Consider the following 19,551-nt stretch of genomic DNA (forward strand, 5'->3'; position numbering starts at 1 on the left):
CAATGGTATATACTAGAGAAGCGTTTGTATACGTACGTGTACTGTCTTCGTTTCCCAGGATTTTTCTGATGTTGCAGACATTGCGCATTTCCTCTTAAGCTGATGTACACCAACACTTGCCGCCCCCTTTTAATGTCTTATATGTACAGCCGATCCCAATTTAAAACTCGAAAGGAACTTTTTTGGTCTCTCTATATGATGGGATTTAATACGCTCGCTGAGATTGATCGGGACATCACGGGAGCGAGAATAGCCAACAGGATTCAGGTTCGGTCGAGGATAAAACAGAGGCGGCCACAGTTGCCCTTCCACCCCCCACATTCACAAGGGAAGTTCCCCACCGAACCCGCCAGCATCCACGTTGACCGCGACGGGCCCCATTCTCACAGCTGTTGACAACTTCCCTGGTTTCGCAGACCCAACTGTCACCGAGGGCTACCGGTTCTCGACTAAACCTACGGCAACTTGTCCCTACCCGTTCCCCCTCTTTAAGTTAGCTCTACTGCATTGAAAAGATGCTGCTAAAGCTATAGTTGCTCGACCATTAACTCCCTCCCCCTCCCTCCCTCCTATATAAAAGCTCTCACACCCTTTACTTATTCGTTCCCTGAGACTCCTTAGTCCTTTCCCCTGAGAAGAGAAAGGAACCAAACTCTACGGTTGGAACTGCAATGGTGTTCTTCTGCTTCCTAGTGGATCAGACGAAGAAGGTCAGCAGCAGCAAACCGGCAGCCGGGATCTGCTCGAGGTGCGGAGGTGGGGCCAGCGTGGCGGACATGAAGACAGCCACGAGATTCTGCTATGTGCCCTTCTACTGGAAATCTTGGAGAGCCATCATCTGCACCTTCTGTGGAGCCATTCTTCGATCTTACCGATGATCATAGACCCTTTCATGGTCTTTTTAGATGCCACTGCTATATATATATATATATATGACTATTCCAAAATTCATATTTTCTCTCTCTCTTTCCTTTTTCTTATGGTGACTGAATCCTTCTGACTGTTCGCTTAGTCCCTATTTATAGAGAAAATATCGGGTGAATAATACACAACCACCCAATACTTTCTCCTACCTATATAATTTAGTTTCACTGTAACTATAACTCCCAAGCTTCTTATAACTTTCTATCTATGAATGAATATAAAGTATATGAGAAATTTTATCAAGCTGAGGTGATTTTTCTTCGAGTGAATGATGATGAATATTGTCGGTTTCTCTCTCTCTCCGTCTTCTTGGTTCCTGCTAGAAATGAAGTTGTTCCTTCAGGAGAACAGCTGCTAGCATGTCTCTCGGAAGTTTGCAGTTTGATCGAAGTATCTGTTCTCAAATCTCCAGTGTTTCTAACACACAATGAATGTCTGCAAATACGGTTTTTATACATCGATTACCAGGAAACTGGCAATGGGCTGCCTGCCAATGCCAGGTGACGGTTAGGTGCAGCATGGAAACTCGACGATGGAAAATCAGTCCGATGATTAAAGGATACAGCCGCCTCGGCTGAATTGAAACGACGGGAGAACGTAACAAATTGGACTTTGATTCAAACATACAACATGCTAATGGAAAATAGGTGCACCGCCATATTAATGAAGGTTGAAAGCTACTGTTTGCACCTCAAGATGATGGGATGTGAATCTTCTTTCATCTGCTCTTCTACGGAAAAATGGAAAAAAAAAAAAAAAAAATTGGCCAACCGGTCATTGAATGCCATTTCTTCTCGGCGAAGGAGGGGAATTTAACTCACTTCACCTGCTCAGAACAGATCATTAAAAAAGAAAAAAAAACATTTATAATTTGAATAAATGAATTTAACCTACAGCTGGCAATTTTAATTCCTTACTACTCTCGTAGATAAATTCTTCAATTGTTGCACTGCTCCGCCCAATAAATGGTCCCTCCAACCGGCCTACGAACAACCCCTCACCCCAGCTCATGTTTTACTGTCATGAAAGAAAATTGAGACCTAAACTTACCACCAGTGTTTTAATTTCGAACGTACCGGATAAGTTCGTCGGGATTTTTATCGCGAAACTATGCACGGGGAGGTCAAACGCCCTCCCGATGATTTTTGATCCAAGAGGAGGCTCCTGTAGCCAAGTCTCTTGCCGTGAGTAATGTTACTTTTTTTTTTTGGACAGATTCGCATCAGTACGGAATTCAACAACCATGCAAAAAATGCTCTTTTGTAAAAAGCCCATTATCTCAATCTTCACCATGCAGAAATGCTCTTTACAATGAGTTTGACTTTGATTCACTTCCTTTTTAAAAAAAAACATATATATATATATATATATATTATTTTATGGGCAATAAATCTATCTTTTTTATTTGCAAAGGTCAACGCGTGATCCAGAGAGATGGCCATTAATAAGTTTGCCGTTTTGATATGCCCGCATGATCTTATAGCCCATCCCATGGAAGCATAATATAGCTGGACACTACGGCCTCAGCTGCATTTTGTTTTTGCTAACAAGTCAAAAAATGCATTAATATTATTCGGCGACCAGATTTGTCGCTTTACTCTATTTCAGAACCGCAAAACTCTCGGGTTCCATTCACATTTCGGAGTTCCCTACACCTCTTTCTATTCTCCTTACGTATACCTTTTCTAAGCCTGCTATATATATCGGCTTTTCTCGTACACAGGAATATCAATTTCCTCTGTGCGCATTTTGCAGGACAAAGACAAAGTCAAGCAGCAAGCTTCAAAGCTGCATGACCAAATCATATCATATGGTCTTCTAAAGCAGGAGGCCCCAAAAGAGATTTCTGTTTCAATGGAGAATCTTGTCGATGAGATTGTAACGCTTTCCATTGGACTCATAAGCATTATATTGCGGAGAAAATAATTTGATCGAACCGAATTCATAAGACGAACAAACATCTGCATTGCAGATGAAAGTAGACGAAACCCCCGGGATGGGTTTCGAACTTGCATGTGATCGTAAGTATTTGCAGCGGTTTCCCTTATTTTTTTAAAATACAAACGTTGACTCTCTCCATTACTTTCAACTGTTTTTGAGGAAAACTATGACAAGGAAATAAATAAAGACCAAAAAAAAAAACACGTAAATAGTTGACTTTTATCATCAACCATGAAAAGGAGGAACGAAGCCCACAGTGTCGTAACTCCCATGTCCATCTCCTCCTCTGGAAATCATTTTTATCTCTGTTCGTTCCGTCTGCAATTGCAGCAGCTGGGCGTGCAATCAATGCCAGTCACTCGATCGACTTTGTATCACTATATATATATTTTTCTTTGTATTTTACATATGGCACAACATGCATATGCGTTCTTTGCATATAAATGTCGATCGACGGTAACTGATAGATCAAAAAACCGAAAACATTCATGGGATGGTGCTTCGATGTGTGTACCCGAGGGAGTGTTGAACGGCCGATGCATATTGCTGCAGGGTTGAGTATTTCCTGCTATTGTGACACCAACCGACCGAAACTCATATGACCCATTCCAGCTGTTGGCAACCCCAAATGCCCTTTCATTAAATGGCCATTGAATGAAGCAAATTGTTAGGGGAGAAACCGCTAAACCTATATATCCGTCAATGGAATTACAACTTGAGAAAACATAATATTCTGTGTCCTGTCGCTTGACGTAGTTTAATTCATGACAAAAATAATTTTATAAAAGAAGAATCAATTTCAATGTCTTTGATCGTAACAATTTTGCATATGAAAGATATAGGACCACAGACGACAATCCCTCCCTTCCGTTTGGCCCGACCACCACCTAAAGACCTTGCCGAACAGGCAATGGTGCCCGCCATGTAGGTACAAATAATAGTATTGCGACAAACCCACAGGACCAAGTGAGCCCATGTACAATCGCACGTTGTAAGAGGTCTCAAATGTCATGTTTGGTATGCTAAATTAAATGAAAAGAAATGGAATGGATTCTATAATGTAAAATATAATTTTATAAGGAGAAAACATGAATTTTTTTTTTCTAGTTGAATATGAAAATGTGAATATAATAAAAAAATTAATTTATTTACAAAGATTTCAATATGGACATATACTCTTTCCAACTCAAAAGATATACTAAATATAGAAATTGAGGAAAGGATAGAATACCCATCCCATCCAATTTCCGATAAGACCAAACGTAGAAATGACAAGGTCTTTGTCCCAGTCGACAAAAAATTAATTCATCAAGATTTTCCAAATTCTAAAATATGAAAGAATGGGCTAGCACTTTGCCCACTTTTCCTCTTCATGTTTGGCCTCTTGGGCCGACATTTCATGTACCCAAAAAGAAACAAAGAAAAGTAAAAGCACTTTAATGGGTAAAAATGAATGGATATATGAGATAAATCATAAATGCTTCATTCTCAAGGTTTGACCAGTCAATATCAATCAATGGAAATTAGGCTTTTAGGCTGGAAAATTTGTAATAATCAAGTCTGCCTAACTCAGCAGATGAGTTCGACGCTCAATCTTGCTGCTACAGATGGAGGAACCGTGTTAGCTGGATAGATAAATAGATAGAGTAGAATCTCAGGCTTTGGCATTCCTTGTGAAGTCCATGCAAGTTTGGCAGCTGCAATCCGCGAATCGACAGATCTCGCACCCAAAGCAGACGCACGATGTGCAGCCTTTGCAGGTCGGGGATCGAGAACATCCCCTGTACACCCTCCGGCTTGCCCGTTCCTCGTCATCCTCGCATGTTATACTGCCCAAAAAAAAAAACAAGTAGAACTATTATTTCTTATTCGAAGAAGGCAGAACAAAACTACACGAATAACGGAATGCACGATCGCCTGCTCTAATGAGTTTAGTTTTTTTAAAATTAGTCTCCTAAACCAAATCGGTAAAGAGAGGCATATGGCTTCAAATAATACTCATGCAGAGCAGATGCTGGTCCGCGACTATATCAATCCCCATGACATGACCACTAGTCAAATAAAGTGAAAATTTGTGAACCCAGTTTTGAAATTGACCTCTTTCCACTAGGAAGCAACTACAACCTCCAGAAAAATCCTTCACTGCATGATCCTTATAGAGCAGGCTTCACAGGATTATAAATTGGCAAAAGTAGTCGGGCTCTATGGAGAGGCACCGGGCAGGGAGGAAAATGGTATCTGTGCTATAGTCATAGGTATAACACGACCGACTTACAAATAAAGACACAAATTAGGCGCTCCTTATGTTGGAATCATCAAACTTAACCTATCCATGAAAGTCTAACAGACAACAGTAAAGGGTGAAACTACAGAGAAGAGGGACAGCTCAGAGACCAAATCATGTTCTTTTCTTTTGACAATATGACACATCAGTCAAGACCAAGAAGCTACCAGTAAAAGCATAAACGCTCTTTTGCGGGTCCAACATTATAAGCCTATACTTGGATATCTAAACAATCGACGAGGAGCGATGTATAAGACCAAAGAAATTCCCAGCTGCTTCTAACACTAAAAACCAGACAAAGGATCGCAGTTGACACAGATTTCAAAAGCCATTCCAACAAGCAGCATCGAAATGGCTCAAAATATTAGAGCAGCGTTACAGAAGAACATCATGAAACTCTATAGAAATATGTAGTACAAAATATGAACTCAATATCAAGCAGCACCCCACATTGAATCAAACCAATGGACGAAAACGGTTACGAACCATTTTGGGTTCCCAGTGGTTATAAGAAGTATGCTCACCAATTTCCCAGTTATTATTTATTACTGATGAAACTACCCTTTCTTAGTTTGTTTTCGCTAAGATATTGCAGAAGCTACTCGACTGAGAGAAATATGATGAAATTAATATTAGAAGCATCATGGAAGTAGACAATGGCTAAATTAGACCTCTAATAGTCGTCATCTGTACCATGTACAGAGAATTATCAATGCCCAGAATCAAGTTCAAAATATTAAAATAGGTTAATTCAATCAGCGTACATACTTGTCATATGGTAGGTCAGCACATTTCCAGTTGCCATCAGCCAAAGCATCATGATGCACCCGGCATTCCTCTTTAGTTCGCAAGCGGAACCTGCGCTCCTTGTTGCACCTACTGCAGCAAACGAATTCATCGCGATGGAATACTTTCCCATTGGATCTATGGGACCCATTAGAATTCTTTGATGTTTGGTTGTAGTATCTGAGAAGCACAGTTTTTGCCAAAGGCATCTTCTCCCCATTAACAATGACCCAGACATTATTTTTCCACTTACGAGCTGTCTCTCTTCCAGAGTGCTTCTCAAATGCAGCGGGAGTCAACTTGTCTACCCATTCAAAATCAAATCAACAAAATAGAATCACTACCATGAAAAGAAAACTGAATTCTTGTATTATAGTTGAGTGTAAGCTCAGAAATAGGAGATGATATATCCTCCCAAAAGGGACTGCAAAGCCATTAAGAAGTGACATGGGTAATCAGATCGTGAGGTGATAATTCAAATAGTTTGAATCCTTCTACATAATCGGAGTTCATGAAGGTTGGCTTCATTTTCTCTTTGCAGCAGGTCCCACCATCAGAGGGAGACTCCAATGGTAGAGAGAATGAAATGTTAATATCGTAGGATGAACTATGCAGAGAGAGAATGCAATTGCTTCCTATCTTAATGTAGAACTGTGAGAGTAATTACTCCGTTATATTTGCTGCACTATATATAGCACATTCTCCTCATAAACTCTGAAGACCATAAATGTGCTAGCGCACAACAGAAGGAACCTCCTCCAAAATAATGCACATGTCGTGAGAAGTGGGACACAAAGTACACCATGCTCTGTTGACAAGAGGAACAGAACTTGAGGGTAAAAGACCTAGTCCCAGACGTTAGAAGATGTGCAATGGCCAGTTTCTTTTCAAGAAAAGTTCCTTCCATCATTCAACATTGAGCAAGCCCTGATCAAGCAGCGAATGCTGGAACACGAAGCTGCTCTAACCTAAGCCACCGCAAGAGAGAAACCACGCTCACAGAGACATATCAGCATACAGCTGAACTGTATCAGATCAGACAAACCACGCAGACACAGCTTGCACGCAACGATCATGGAGGACGCAAAGACACCCAGCACAGTTGTCTTCATGAACTCACGACAGCCATTCGATGCACAGCACAACAAAACCAAGAACAGCTGTCCAAGAAGCACAGAAGAAAAGCGACTTGCAGTCGCATACACGGACGCTCAAAAAGACATTCAAGGGACGGCCTTTCCACCAAAAACTGATGCAATGGCAAAAGTGTTACGACGTATTATCACGTCAGATTGAGATCGAGTTAGTGGGAAGTCGAGGATTATGACACTGAAAGGGCTCGACGTCCTCCCAATGAACCCGAAGTATGAACAGATATGTTATTGCATTGGACATGCATAAAAATCAAAACTTTTTCCGCTTTCGAAGAGAAAAGAGGAGAGGGAAAGGGAGCCCGAGAGAGCGAAGGCGGATCTTCAGAGAAAGAGGACCTTCATCGCAGCCGGGAGTGCACTCGCAGGTTATTTCGAGGTCACCATTGACGAAAACCCTAAGCCTACCAACAGCATCGCCGTATCGGTGACTGGTACACCCGCAGGTCACCTCTACGTAATCGCCGCCTCTCCTCGTCCCACTCACATCCCTCAGCTCCTCATCGGAGAACATCACCGCCGGCCCACCATCTCCCTCTGCCCCATTCGCCATTGCTTGCTCTGCCTTGCCCCGCCCCTGCTCCTCCTGGGAAGGAGAGAATCTGAGGGGTGCCCAGAAAAGGGGGGAAAAAATGAGAACTTTGAGCGGAGGGGGAGGGTCAGAAGAATCGGGAAGGCGGCATTGGGCAATGTAAAAGAGCACTACTAAGGGGAACCCAGAGAGAGCAAATAGCGAGCAGCGGGAGATCTGCTGTGGTAAACGTTGAAAGGGTGGGCTGTAGAGAGAGAGAGAGAGAGAGAGAGTGAGCTGGCGAAAGGGGAAACAAATGTCGTGGGGTTTGGAGGCTATAATAGAATGGATTGCCAATGCTCTCCTATTGCTAGTTGTTGCATGACGTGACATGGGACTAGAGAGAGAAAGAGAGAGAGAGAGAGAGAGAGAGAGTGAGAATTGGGAAAATAAGGACAGGCTTTTCTCGTTTTCTGTGGCAAATTTTAGGAAACAGGGAAAATCAATCCCTCCTCTCCTCTCATGTCATGGGGAAGGAAGGAGACGAGGTTTTCGGTTAGTGTACCCCTTCCTGCGTTTGATTTCATGTTTGGTTTCGTCCACTTCCCGAGTTTTTCGGTGCCCCTTTTGCTAGCCGCACCACTTTTTTAACCCCTATTGAATCCATTTGAAATCGACTCCGTAAGTGTTTTCCCTCAAAAGAAAGAATTAATACCATACAATATAAGATCGAAAGAGACTAATTTTAAAGCGTTTAGATCCGTCTCGTTTTTTAAACATATCGTAATACTATCGTGATCCGCACAAAAATACGGTGCCATATTTCTAATCTTCAGTCGGATCTATTCATCTTATGATTGGAGATGACCATCCATACATATTTCGAGAGAGCGCATTTTCTTTCTGTTAAAGCTGATGATGTATGGAAGCGTCGAGGCTATGATATATTCTCAACACAATCCTCCGTATCCTCTCCATTCATTCGCAGATTTTATCCGATACCCAATAGCACGTGATATTACTCTCATCTTTGTACCGTGTTATATCTCGTTTTGGTAACTCTATCGATCGGAAGATCTTGACATGTCCCGCAGTCCATATAAGAAGGAAATCAAAGGGAGGAGGGTAAAAAACACGGTCCCTTTTACCTTTCGTCATTTGAATTTATGAAGAGTTAAAAGGCCACCCATTTAAAGGTGCAGCGACATGAAAAAAGACAACATCAATATTCTCACATCCACTTTCAGTTTGCTTTATATCTTTTTATTCTTTTTTCCTCCGATTGATGTTCAACCTATTAAGTTAGCCTATGCATGCAAGACACCTATGTATCTTTATCTATATATGTAATACATATATATAATAATGCTAAATTAATTAGCTATAACTGTAAAGTTTGCTAAGGAGATGATTATCTTCCTTATTATATGATTACTAATAATTATGAGAATAATAAGACTATAATCATCAAAAGACAATGAAAAGGTTGTTGGTGCGGCCATTGTAACTGTAAGGCCGATGATGATTTTCATGAATTAAGCTGGCGCCGCCTGTTAAGTCAGAAAGCATGTGGTCTCACAGAAACATATATAAAACATTCATTTGTCAATATATATAGTCCAATTAATCGTCGGCGATAAATATATAGTTGAACTGATTTTATGTTACCTAACATTTGAACAACTATGCACCTACTTGGGCATTCACGATGTTACATGTACTTAATTAACCTAACCTTTTGATTCTATAGGAGCCACGAATTGACTTAAGAGTTATTTAATTTAACAGACAAGTGTTGGGTAGCGCATAATCACGAAACTTAATGCTTTTGATATTTTCTTTTCGGCATATTATTAAGAATCTAAAATTTTAGAAGTCAAATTATATGATGAATATAATTTTTCGAGTACCATTAAAGACATTCATAGACCTTCGGAATAACGAAATGCATATACATGTACAAATATATACATATACGGATTTTTCTAGCATGACTTCGAGTTCGCGTCACACAATGTCATGCAAGCATAACCGATATATATATATATATATTACACCACACAAACATATATATATTTTTTAGTAACTGCTACATAAATAAACTCAGAGTTCTGTTTGTTCGCATTTGTTTTTTTTCCAAAATACCCTTCTAACTTTGAAAATGTACATTTGTAGTGCTCCAAGTGCCTTTTTAATTTTAATCATTTAAAATAATTATATGTACTTTTCATGTAAATTAACGCATGCACATATATTAATATCAGTTGGTTTGGACATTTCGGTAAATGTTCTTTTTAAATAAAATTCTGAATTTCAATCTTCTAAATTGAGAAAATTCATATTTAGAGAGCTTTATTCCTTCAGTGAACCGATCTAACTCGAACTGGACTTATCAATACCCGTTAGTCTTTCGAATACCAAAATTCAAACAAAAAAAAATGCACATATAACCACTTTCTATTTCATTAACAAATATCCTTTGTGAAATATAATAACAAAAATATATATACGGATTTTATAGTCATACTAACTTCCATCCAATATCTATATGTAGTATATACAATATATAAAAATGTAAAACTCTATTTTATTATTTCTTATTCCACCAACGCCGGCCCCACCGCCTTTCTACCGATTTAATCTTTGCGTCCTTTTACTTATATATATTTTTTCATTTTTTTTAACCTTGTGAACAATTTTTTATTGAATAAAATTTTGTGAGCTCCATTCATCCGATTGGATTGCACCATGTGATACCGTTAAGTCCACGCAGCCATTTTCGTTAAAAGAGGTGGGAGAATTGATATCATGCTGGACGGATAACTAAAATGATAGGTCGTATTATTCTATGCAATTTTTAGAATGTCGTATTAAAATTAAGAATATATGTAAAACTTATGTTTTTTTATGTTATTAACTCGTGCTTTATTTTATGTTATTAACCCTTACACCTATTATATATACCTTGCAGTATCTAAAAGACACGTGGAGAGCCCTTTTTTTTTTTGGTGAAACGTGGAGAACCATTTGAAACTCCCTTACCCTATCAATTGATTTTCATAATTGATTAAATAATTTCACATTTGGTATATTGTATTAGTTGTCATATATAATTATCATTCCATAATACTAAATTATATATTTTCCTGACATTTTAGTAATATGTGTTCAACTTGATTAAAGAACTTTTCACATGCATATCCACTAATACACACACACACATATATATATATGGCAAATGCACATAATTTGGGACTCTTTTTATTGCCCCATCTCGGCTAACTACTTGTACTTTGCCTAGGTTTTATTATCATCAGTCTTTGTTGCGGCTGGAGATCACATGCATGCTTTTGTTTCTACAATTATAGAGACAACGCATTACCAGTTTATGCAATAATTGCAAATATTATTAAATTTCTTTTCCTAGAGTAGTAATGAAAAGTATCGTTCAATTATTCAAAAAAATTATAAGCCACAGTTTCTGTCAGTGTTATCAGAACCGGACCGGATGATGAATCGGAAGGGGTACGGGGTCATGGGTTTATGGGTCCAACCGGGGGTTCGATGGGTCGGACCGCTCGTTTATTTAAAATAAAATAAATATTCATATTATTAAAAAAATTATGATAATTAAGATAAAAGTATGATGATTTTAAAGAAATATAACAATAGTATAAGAAAGTATCTATATTTAATATTTCTTACTTCAAAATAAATATTTTATTTTAATAAGTACTTAAAAATAGAGTTAAAAGAACAAAAAAGTGGTGGTGGCTTGGTTGGTAGTATGCTAATATGAAAAGCAAGAGGTCATGAGTTCAAATCCTTACACAACCAACCAATTTTTACATTAAATAGGAAACCCATAAAAACCCATAGAACCGGCCGGTTTAATGAAATTGTGCTTAAAACCGGCCGGTTCAATGGGTCCGGCGGTTCAAAGCTGCCATTTCGGTTTTTAGTCGAACCGGACCGGACTTGGTGCCGGTTCCCGGTCCGACCGGTCGAACCGGTCGGTCCGGTTCTGATAACAATGGTTTCTGTTTCTGTTTCTTTTTTTTTTTTTTTGGCGAGACAGAATCGAAGTCCCAAAATTATGCAATAATTTATGTAGCCAATAACCGACCAAGGGTAACATAAATACTAGTCACTGTGCTCGCGCATTTTAGCGAACCCGTACTTTTGGTTTTAATTTTTTTTGGATAAATTTTAAATATTCTCTGTAATCATATTTACAGTTTATATATATGTATATGTATATGTATATTATATTACGGAGTAATGAATTTATTATTGATAGATGTTCTCTTTTTAACATTTTTGTATTTATAGTTATGTATTGCGTATATCAATGCAGGAAACTGAAAGATCTATTTATGAAAGGCTCTCAAAATAGCTCAAATATTGATGAGACGGACTTTTGGCACTGGAGAATCTGTTTTAAATACCTATAATAATGCATGCTTTTAATAAAAAAAATAGTAATCGGTTAAATCAATTTATCTTTTCTTTTTTGGGATGAACCATGATATCTAAAAGCTGAATTGGATTCAGTCGAGTTGAATCGGCCCATTAAGGGGTAAAGCTCTCAAGTATGAATATTTTTCATTCACAATATTCGAACTCGATACTTTGCTTAAGAGTAATAAACGTCGAACCACTTGAATTAATCCATGTTAGTAATTTTTCTTTTCTTTGTGAGCTACAATGGATCAAAGACAATGATATCTCGACATAAAATAAAGTAACCGCATAGAAATTTGTATGCACAAGTTGGACTTTCCGATTTGTGTGGAGTTAATAGTTACGGAAAGAACAGAAACGAGGAGGATAAAATTATTTACGTCAAGGTTAATTAAATAACTGTTAGTTTAACGTACGTGTGTATTATATACATATATATGTATGCGATGAGGCTAAAACTCATTGCAGTCCATAATCCATATCAGTGTGTATAATATTAAATTCATGTCATCAATTATCAATTATAATATATAAAAAGCGGATACGAGAATGCGCCAGACTCACTTCTTTTGAAACCTTCAGCCCATAATTAAATGCGCTCTTTCCGATTGCTCGGACAAATCTTAATTAGAGGCTCATTTTTCCATTTCTATCATTGTCTTTTCACGTTCTTCTATATTTTATGTGTGAAGGATATTGGGAAGACAATTTCTACATTTTATCTATATAATAATCAAGAAGATATTATATATATTTTTCTTAAAAAGATTTAAACTTTTATCCATCGTGAATAAAATATTTAAAATAACAAGTAAATTAAAACATTATTAATAGAAATCAATTAAACCAAATTTTATTAATTTTGTTTGTACTCTTGTAATGCTTGGGCCTACACCTAGTTTAAAGTAAATAGCTTATTAAGAACAAGGAGTATAATGTAGTGACACAAAGTGTCGAATCATATTTAAGAGATATTGAGTTTGATATCATCAATGAAATTTGGGCTTAGTTTGAATATTTGTTTCTTAAGAAGAAACAGTTTGAGAAGGTTCAATTGTCCGAAATGAATTTCTAGATTCGCAAATTTATCAGCATCGAGTTCCTAAAAAGAATCAAATTCTTGTTGGCAATTATTTGTACCGCATTCCTAGTCATAGTATGTATATTGTGAAGAAGACTATTTGACTTTATTCCTTCTTTGTTTTTTCAAGCCAAATTAAATTGGAGCAGCGTCACTATGTCATTATTGCATTATTGTTTCAATGTCCTAGAATAGAAAGTAGAATGGATCAATATTTTTATTAGTAGCGGGGTTCGGAGAAAGAATAGGAAAGGTTATTTCACTATATTTCTGACCAGGAACAGGTCGAATTTATGTGATCTAATATTTGATTTTTCTATCAACCATAAGTTCTATTACAAAGCAGCTAACCTATGAATCTATTCCCTATTTTTTATTGACCACTAATTCGAAATTGATGCGGTAAGGAACTATAAAATATATGAATACCACAAAAAGAAATCTTTTTGTGAGTTGTATTTAATAGTGAAAAATATTATTATTCTAAATAATAAAATTGATATTTCTAAATGTGCTTATTTAAAATAACATGATAATCGATATGTTAAAATCAATCCATGCAACGCACGGGATGGAGTACTAGTAAGATTTATTAGAACTAGTGTTCAATCCCGTGCGTTGCACGGATTTGTGTTCGTATATTTATATTTTGTACTAATAATAATTATCATAGTTTAAGATATTAATTTACATATTAGTATTATTATTATTATTATTGAAAATAAAAGTTTTGAACAATTAATTTTCAAAAATGATTTTCATTAGAGTTGTATGAATGCTTTTGAATAGTTCAATTATAACTTTATAATCAACGATCTTATTATACCTTGTAAATTTATTTAATTTCTTTCACAATTTTAGTTTGTGTCGCATATAATTATATTATTTTAAATATTTTTATATTTTTATATTATTTATCAAATTGAAGGAATTTTCCTTTTGGATAAAGATTGTTAATTTTAACATGTTAAATTTTAGTATTTTTCAATATGCTTCTACATATATATATATATATATTTGGCTTTTATGATAAATATATATATATATATATATGCACTTCATTAATTTTAGTAAGAATATCAAAATTTTTATTTCAGTTTCTATAAACTAGGCTCAATTTTTATAAATGTCAAGTTTATTTAATTATTTATATAAATTTATCCATTATATATAATTAAGTAATTACATCAAAAAATTTCTCTGAATTGTATTTAGTATGAAATTTAGTTACATTTAATTGCATTTATTAAATAGTTTTAATTTTTTTCCATATTAGTTTTATTTTATTTGAATTATTATATAACGAGTTGAAGATTTAGATACATTAATTGCATTTATAATTTTTTTTAATTATTATCTTTGTTTTTTAATTTTCTTTTTTTCATATTTTTAAATTTTCTTTTAAGAATTTATTATGCACTGGAGTAAATTTTAGTTATATATAGATTATAGTAAAAATTATAGGGGAGACACACGTACTTTCCCAACAATCAAAATCATGTCTTTACTGATAAATTATTTATTTTTATTTAGGTATCACATAGGCTAGACACATGTGCTTTAATTTTACAATTCTCTCTATTTAAAGATAGCTCGTCAAGAAAGGAATATTGGTTATCACTTGATGTCTTTCTCTTATAGAATCATCAAAAAGAACAAAGCAAATTTAATTTAATCAATGATTAAATTACATTTACATAAACCAAATGATCAAATTTGTTGAAATTAGTGAGAACTCACTTATTTAGGTACTTCATAGTGGAAGCCATTAATCAAAAAATTATAAATAAGTCGAATTTTAGATGTAATCCGAATTTGAAACTGAAATTTAGATATAATGCGAGTTTCTTTATAATGTGAGCCTCTTTGCATATAGTTGTCAATTGTAAGGTGAGAATTTATTGTTCAATTTTTATGATTGATCATAATTTTTTTCCTTTTTTATTTTCCAATTCATTCAAATGAGAAGGTGGCAATTTATTTTTTATTTCTCTGTTATTCCTCCAAAAAAATTGTATCCATAGTTTTTCTTTCTTAATTAACAGTACTTTGTCATTTAATGACTAATTACTTGCTATTTAATTTTTATATTTAACCAAAAAATATTTTTCTTTTATTTTCAAATTTATTCGATTTCGAAGTACTTTTATTTCCTTTTATAATGACTTATTTTAATTACTTACTATTTCTTTTTATTCGACTAGACTTACTATTTTTTTTCGTTTCTTTATTACCTACTATTTCCTTTTATTTTTTTGTTGCGTTTTCAATTGTAAGATGGGCATTTATTCTTCGTGCATTTACTGTTTATTTTTTCTAATCGATCATAATTTTTTTCTCTTTCAATTTATTCAAATCGGAAGGTGACAAATTATTCTTTCTTTGTTATTTGTCCAAAAAAATTATTATATATAGTTTTCAATTGTAAGGTAGGTATTTATTATTGTGCATTTATTGTTTAGTTTTTCTAATTGATCATAATAATTTTTCCTTTTTTATTTTCCAATTGATTCAAACCGGAAGGTGGCAATTTATTTTTTGTTTCTTTGTTATTCCTGCAAAAGTTTTCTATCCATAGTTTTTCTTTCTTAATTAATAGCACTTTGTTAGTTAATGATTAATTACTTACTATTTACTTTTTGAATTTGACTATAAATTATTTTCCTTTTATTTTCAAATTTATCGAATTCCGAAGGACTTTTATTTCTTTTATAAGGACTTACTTTAATTACTTACTATTTTCTTTTATTCGATTGGACTTACTATTTTTTCGTTTCTTTATCACTTACTATATTTTTTTGTTCTTTTTCTAATCGATCATAAAATTCTTTTCCTTTTCTATTTTCCAATTTATTCAAATAGGAAGGCGACAATTTATTCTTTGTTTCTTTGTTATTCGTCTAAAAAATTTCCATCCATAGTTTTTCTTTCTTAATCAATAGCACTTTGTTAGTTAATGATAAATTACTTACTATTTACTTTTTGAATTTGACCACAAATTATTTTCCTTTTATTTTCAAATTTATTGAATTCCGAAGGACTTTTATTTCTTTTATAAGGACTTGCTTTAATTACTTATTATTTCCTTTTATTCGACCGGACTTACTATTTTTTCGTTTCTTTATTACTTACTATATGCTTCGTGCATTTATTGTTCTTTTTCCTAATTGATCATAAAACTTTTTTCCTTTTTTGTTTTCCAATTTATTCAAATAGGAAGGCGGCGATTTATTTTTTGTTTGTTATTCGTCTAAAAAGTTTATGTCCATATTTTGTCTTTCTTAAATAATAACACTTTCTTATTTAATGATTAATTACTTGCTATTTACTTTTTCTATTTGACCAAAAATTATTTTCCCTTATTTTCAAATTTATTCAATTTGGAAAACGAGCATTTATCCTTTGTTTCTTTTTTTTTTATAAGGAAATCAATTATCGTTTCCCTTGAAAGAGTAAAACATGATTTTATTTTATGTAAAATTTCTTTCTTATATTTTATGAAATTGGCAGTTTGGAATTGGTTGATTTTTCTTAATTAATAACACTTTGATATTTAATGATTAAATACTTTCTTTTAACTATTTGTAATAGATCGAAAATTATTTTCCTTTTATTTTTAAATTTGTTCAATTTGAAAGGAGAACATTTATTTATTTCATTTTTTTATTTTCTATACGGCAGTCATTTATTTATTTTCATTGAAATAAGGCATATTGGAATTGGTTTGTCAATTAAAGCTTAGGCTTCGTTTGGTTTTTTAGTACAATATCTTACTCAACCCAACTTAATTCTATTCTTCATAAATTCAACAACACAATCATTATTTTTTTATATTTTTTCCTAATTTAATAATAAATTCTCTCACATATTTTTCTCTAACCATTTTTATAATCAATTTTTTAATAATAAATTTCGAATCTACTTGCGTATCTATATATATGTAATTATTTCTTAATAATAAAATTTTCATATGCTTTCACGTCTATATATACATGTATATATTATCACATATCGATATATTTATCAACACTTGCAATCATTACGCACAATTAAGTTGAGTTGGATAATGATACAACTCGAAAACCAAATGCAAACTTAATTACTTACTATGTACCTTTATTTTCAAATTTATTCAATTTGAAAAGACTTTTATTTTGTTTTATAAGGACCTTTACTTTAATTACTCACTATTTTCTTTTATACGGACCTTTATTTTAATTACTTACAATTTCGTTTTATTTGACCGAAATTACTATGAGGCTATCATTTATTTTCAAAGTTATTCAAATTGTACTTTGTAAGAAAGGTACATTTCTTATATGCACCCAATTACTGCATTTATTATAGGGTAAATTACAAAAAAAAATCCAAGTGTAAAATGTCTCAATTTGTCCTAAATTTTGTTTTGTAACAAAAAAAACCATAAGTTTTCTAAAATGTCTCAAAAATGACCTCCGTTATAACTTCCGTCAATTTTTGCTGCTGATGGTGGGTCCCTTTAACAGTCCACGTAGGTCACACGTAGGCAAAAATTGACGGAAGTTATAACGGAGGTCATTTTTGAGACATTTTAGAAAACTTATGGTTTTTTTTGTTACAAAACAAAATTTAGGACAAAACTGAGACATTTTACAAAACTTAGGTTTTTTTTTGTAATTTGCCCTTTATTATACACCCATTTTATACCCCCACATTACAGTAAGAGGGCTACATTTCTTAAACACTCATGTTAATTGCAATTAATTTCTTTTATAACATTTATTGTGCACCCATTTTTATTCTATTTGTTATGCACCAATTTCATATACCCAAGTGAATTTTAGTAATCCAATTTCTATGTAAATAATTTTGGTTTTTCCACACCGTGCAAAACCAATATGCATCATTAGATCCCCTTATTTAATATGAACCGTCCATTTTACGCAATTTTTTTTAAGTATTAGCATTTTTTACTTTTCTATTTTCATCCCACAAATCTTCAAAAAAATTTAAAGTGCCATCAACCTCAAGATTTCAAGTCTGGTTTCAACGGTGTTTTCTTCTCTGAACTTCTCACAATTAATAAGCTTTAGATCAAGTTCATACAATTTGCACTTGAAAGGGCTTAATCTCGAGTATATTGGCTTGTCTTTTGTACTTTCTGGAGTACCTTCCTGGTGGTGTTGTTATAGCAATGAGAAGTAAGATAACAAAGCCTTTTCACACCACAAATTTGGTCGTGTTTACTCCTGAAAATGATTTAGGGGAATGCGAAGACGATAGTTTTGTCGCTTGCGGCGATGCACTAATAGTGGATCCGGGATGCCGATTTCAATCTCTTGAAGAGGTATTGTTGTTACTGCATCATGATTGCAGTAAATGTCAATCGCAAATAACTAGAAGTGCTTAGACCTTTCATGGCTTTTTGACTAATTTGTGTGGGAAACACGTTAATGTGTTTGGATTGAGAGTTGAGTTGAGTCGAGTTTTGGTTTTAATTGGTTTGTAATGATTGTATTGTTGAATTATTAGAAAAGGTGTGAAAAAATAATAAATAATCGAGAGAAAATAATGATTAAGTAATTATTGTGTTGTTGAATTGTGAAAAAGTAATGAATAGTTGAGATAATTTAATATAAAAAATTGAATTAAATGATTAAAAATATTTAAAAAATAAAAAAGTAATGATTATAATGTTGAATTGAAGATAATTGAAGTTGAATTGAATTGAGTTGAACATTGTTCTGAAAACAAACACACCAAGCATTTACTCTGTTGGTACTTTGAGCCCGACATCTATGCTTAAATTGGCCCTTCCTACAACTTCAATTCATTTTAACTTGTGGTATCTATGTTGAATCATATGTTCGTTTTGCATATATAAACAGCTCAGAGAAATCATGGCTGCTTTGCCAAGAAAATTGATCGTTTTTGCCACCCACCATCACCATGATTATTTGTGATGGGACTGAAAACTGACGGAAATAATTATTGACAAAAAATCACATTTTACATGACAAAGGAACCAAATCGTGATTTTTCAAGAGTATTTTAAAATTTTTAAAACTTATAAAAAAATTCATATTAAATTGAGGGGAATATAATGGCTCAAATTAATTGTGTATGGTGTGAAAAAAAAATGCACCGAAGAAGCAGCCGTTTTAGTAATATATAAATTATTATTATCAATATGAAATTGGTATCTATAAGTCTAATGGGTTCCGACCATAATTTAGTTCAAACTGAATTAGTTGACTAAAATGTAAAACTCTTCTAATTAAGGATTTTCTCCGTACATTAAAACTGTTATTTCTTTCGGCCATGGTCAAAACTCCTATTAAAAATAAATATTTCACGCTAGCTATGATGAGAGGTAAGGTAAACCATCATCGAGTCAGTTTGAGCCACATAACTCAGAATTCACGAGCCT

General features: G+C 34.0%; 2 protein-coding genes across 2 annotated transcripts; one reads left to right on the top strand and one right to left on the bottom strand.

Moving 5' to 3' along the window:
* Positions 1-194: 194 nt before the first annotated feature.
* Positions 195-1,188, top strand: LOC116196317. Its single transcript, XM_031525980.1, has one exon. It carries the CDS (start codon positions 672-674, stop codon positions 876-878), a length of 207 nt encoding a protein of 68 aa, XP_031381840.1. The 5' UTR covers positions 195-671; the 3' UTR covers positions 879-1,188.
* Positions 1,189-4,325: 3,137 nt separating this feature from the next.
* LOC116197664 (protein ULTRAPETALA 1) lies at positions 4,326-7,924 on the bottom strand. Its single transcript, XM_031527858.1, has 3 exons — positions 7,426-7,924; positions 5,918-6,239; positions 4,326-4,694 (listed from the first exon to the last, which is right to left on the bottom strand). Exons 1-3 carry the CDS (start codon positions 7,637-7,639, stop codon positions 4,520-4,522), a joined length of 711 nt encoding a protein of 236 aa, XP_031383718.1. The 5' UTR covers positions 7,640-7,924; the 3' UTR covers positions 4,326-4,519.
* Positions 7,925-19,551: the final 11,627 nt, after the last annotated feature.

Source organism: Punica granatum, chromosome 2, assembly GCF_007655135.1.
Source record: "Punica granatum isolate Tunisia-2019 chromosome 2, ASM765513v2, whole genome shotgun sequence".
In the NCBI taxonomy this organism is placed as follows: domain Eukaryota; kingdom Viridiplantae; phylum Streptophyta; class Magnoliopsida; order Myrtales; family Lythraceae; genus Punica; species Punica granatum.

Coding starts and splice junctions, on each gene's coding strand:
- LOC116196317 (XM_031525980.1), top strand. CDS start 672: ATGGTGTTCTTCTGCTTCCTAGTGGATCAGACGAAGAAGGTCAGCAGC.
- LOC116197664 (XM_031527858.1), bottom strand. CDS start 7,639: ATGGCGAATGGGGCAGAGGGAGATGGTGGGCCGGCGGTGATGTTCTCC. Junction 6,240..7,425: donor CACTCCCGGCTGCGATGAAG/GTCCTCTTTCTC, acceptor TTGAATGGGTAG/ACAAGTTGACTCCCGCTGCA. Junction 4,695..5,917: donor GCTGACCTACCATATGACAA/GTATGTACGCTG, acceptor TTTTTTGGGCAG/TATAACATGCGAGGATGACG.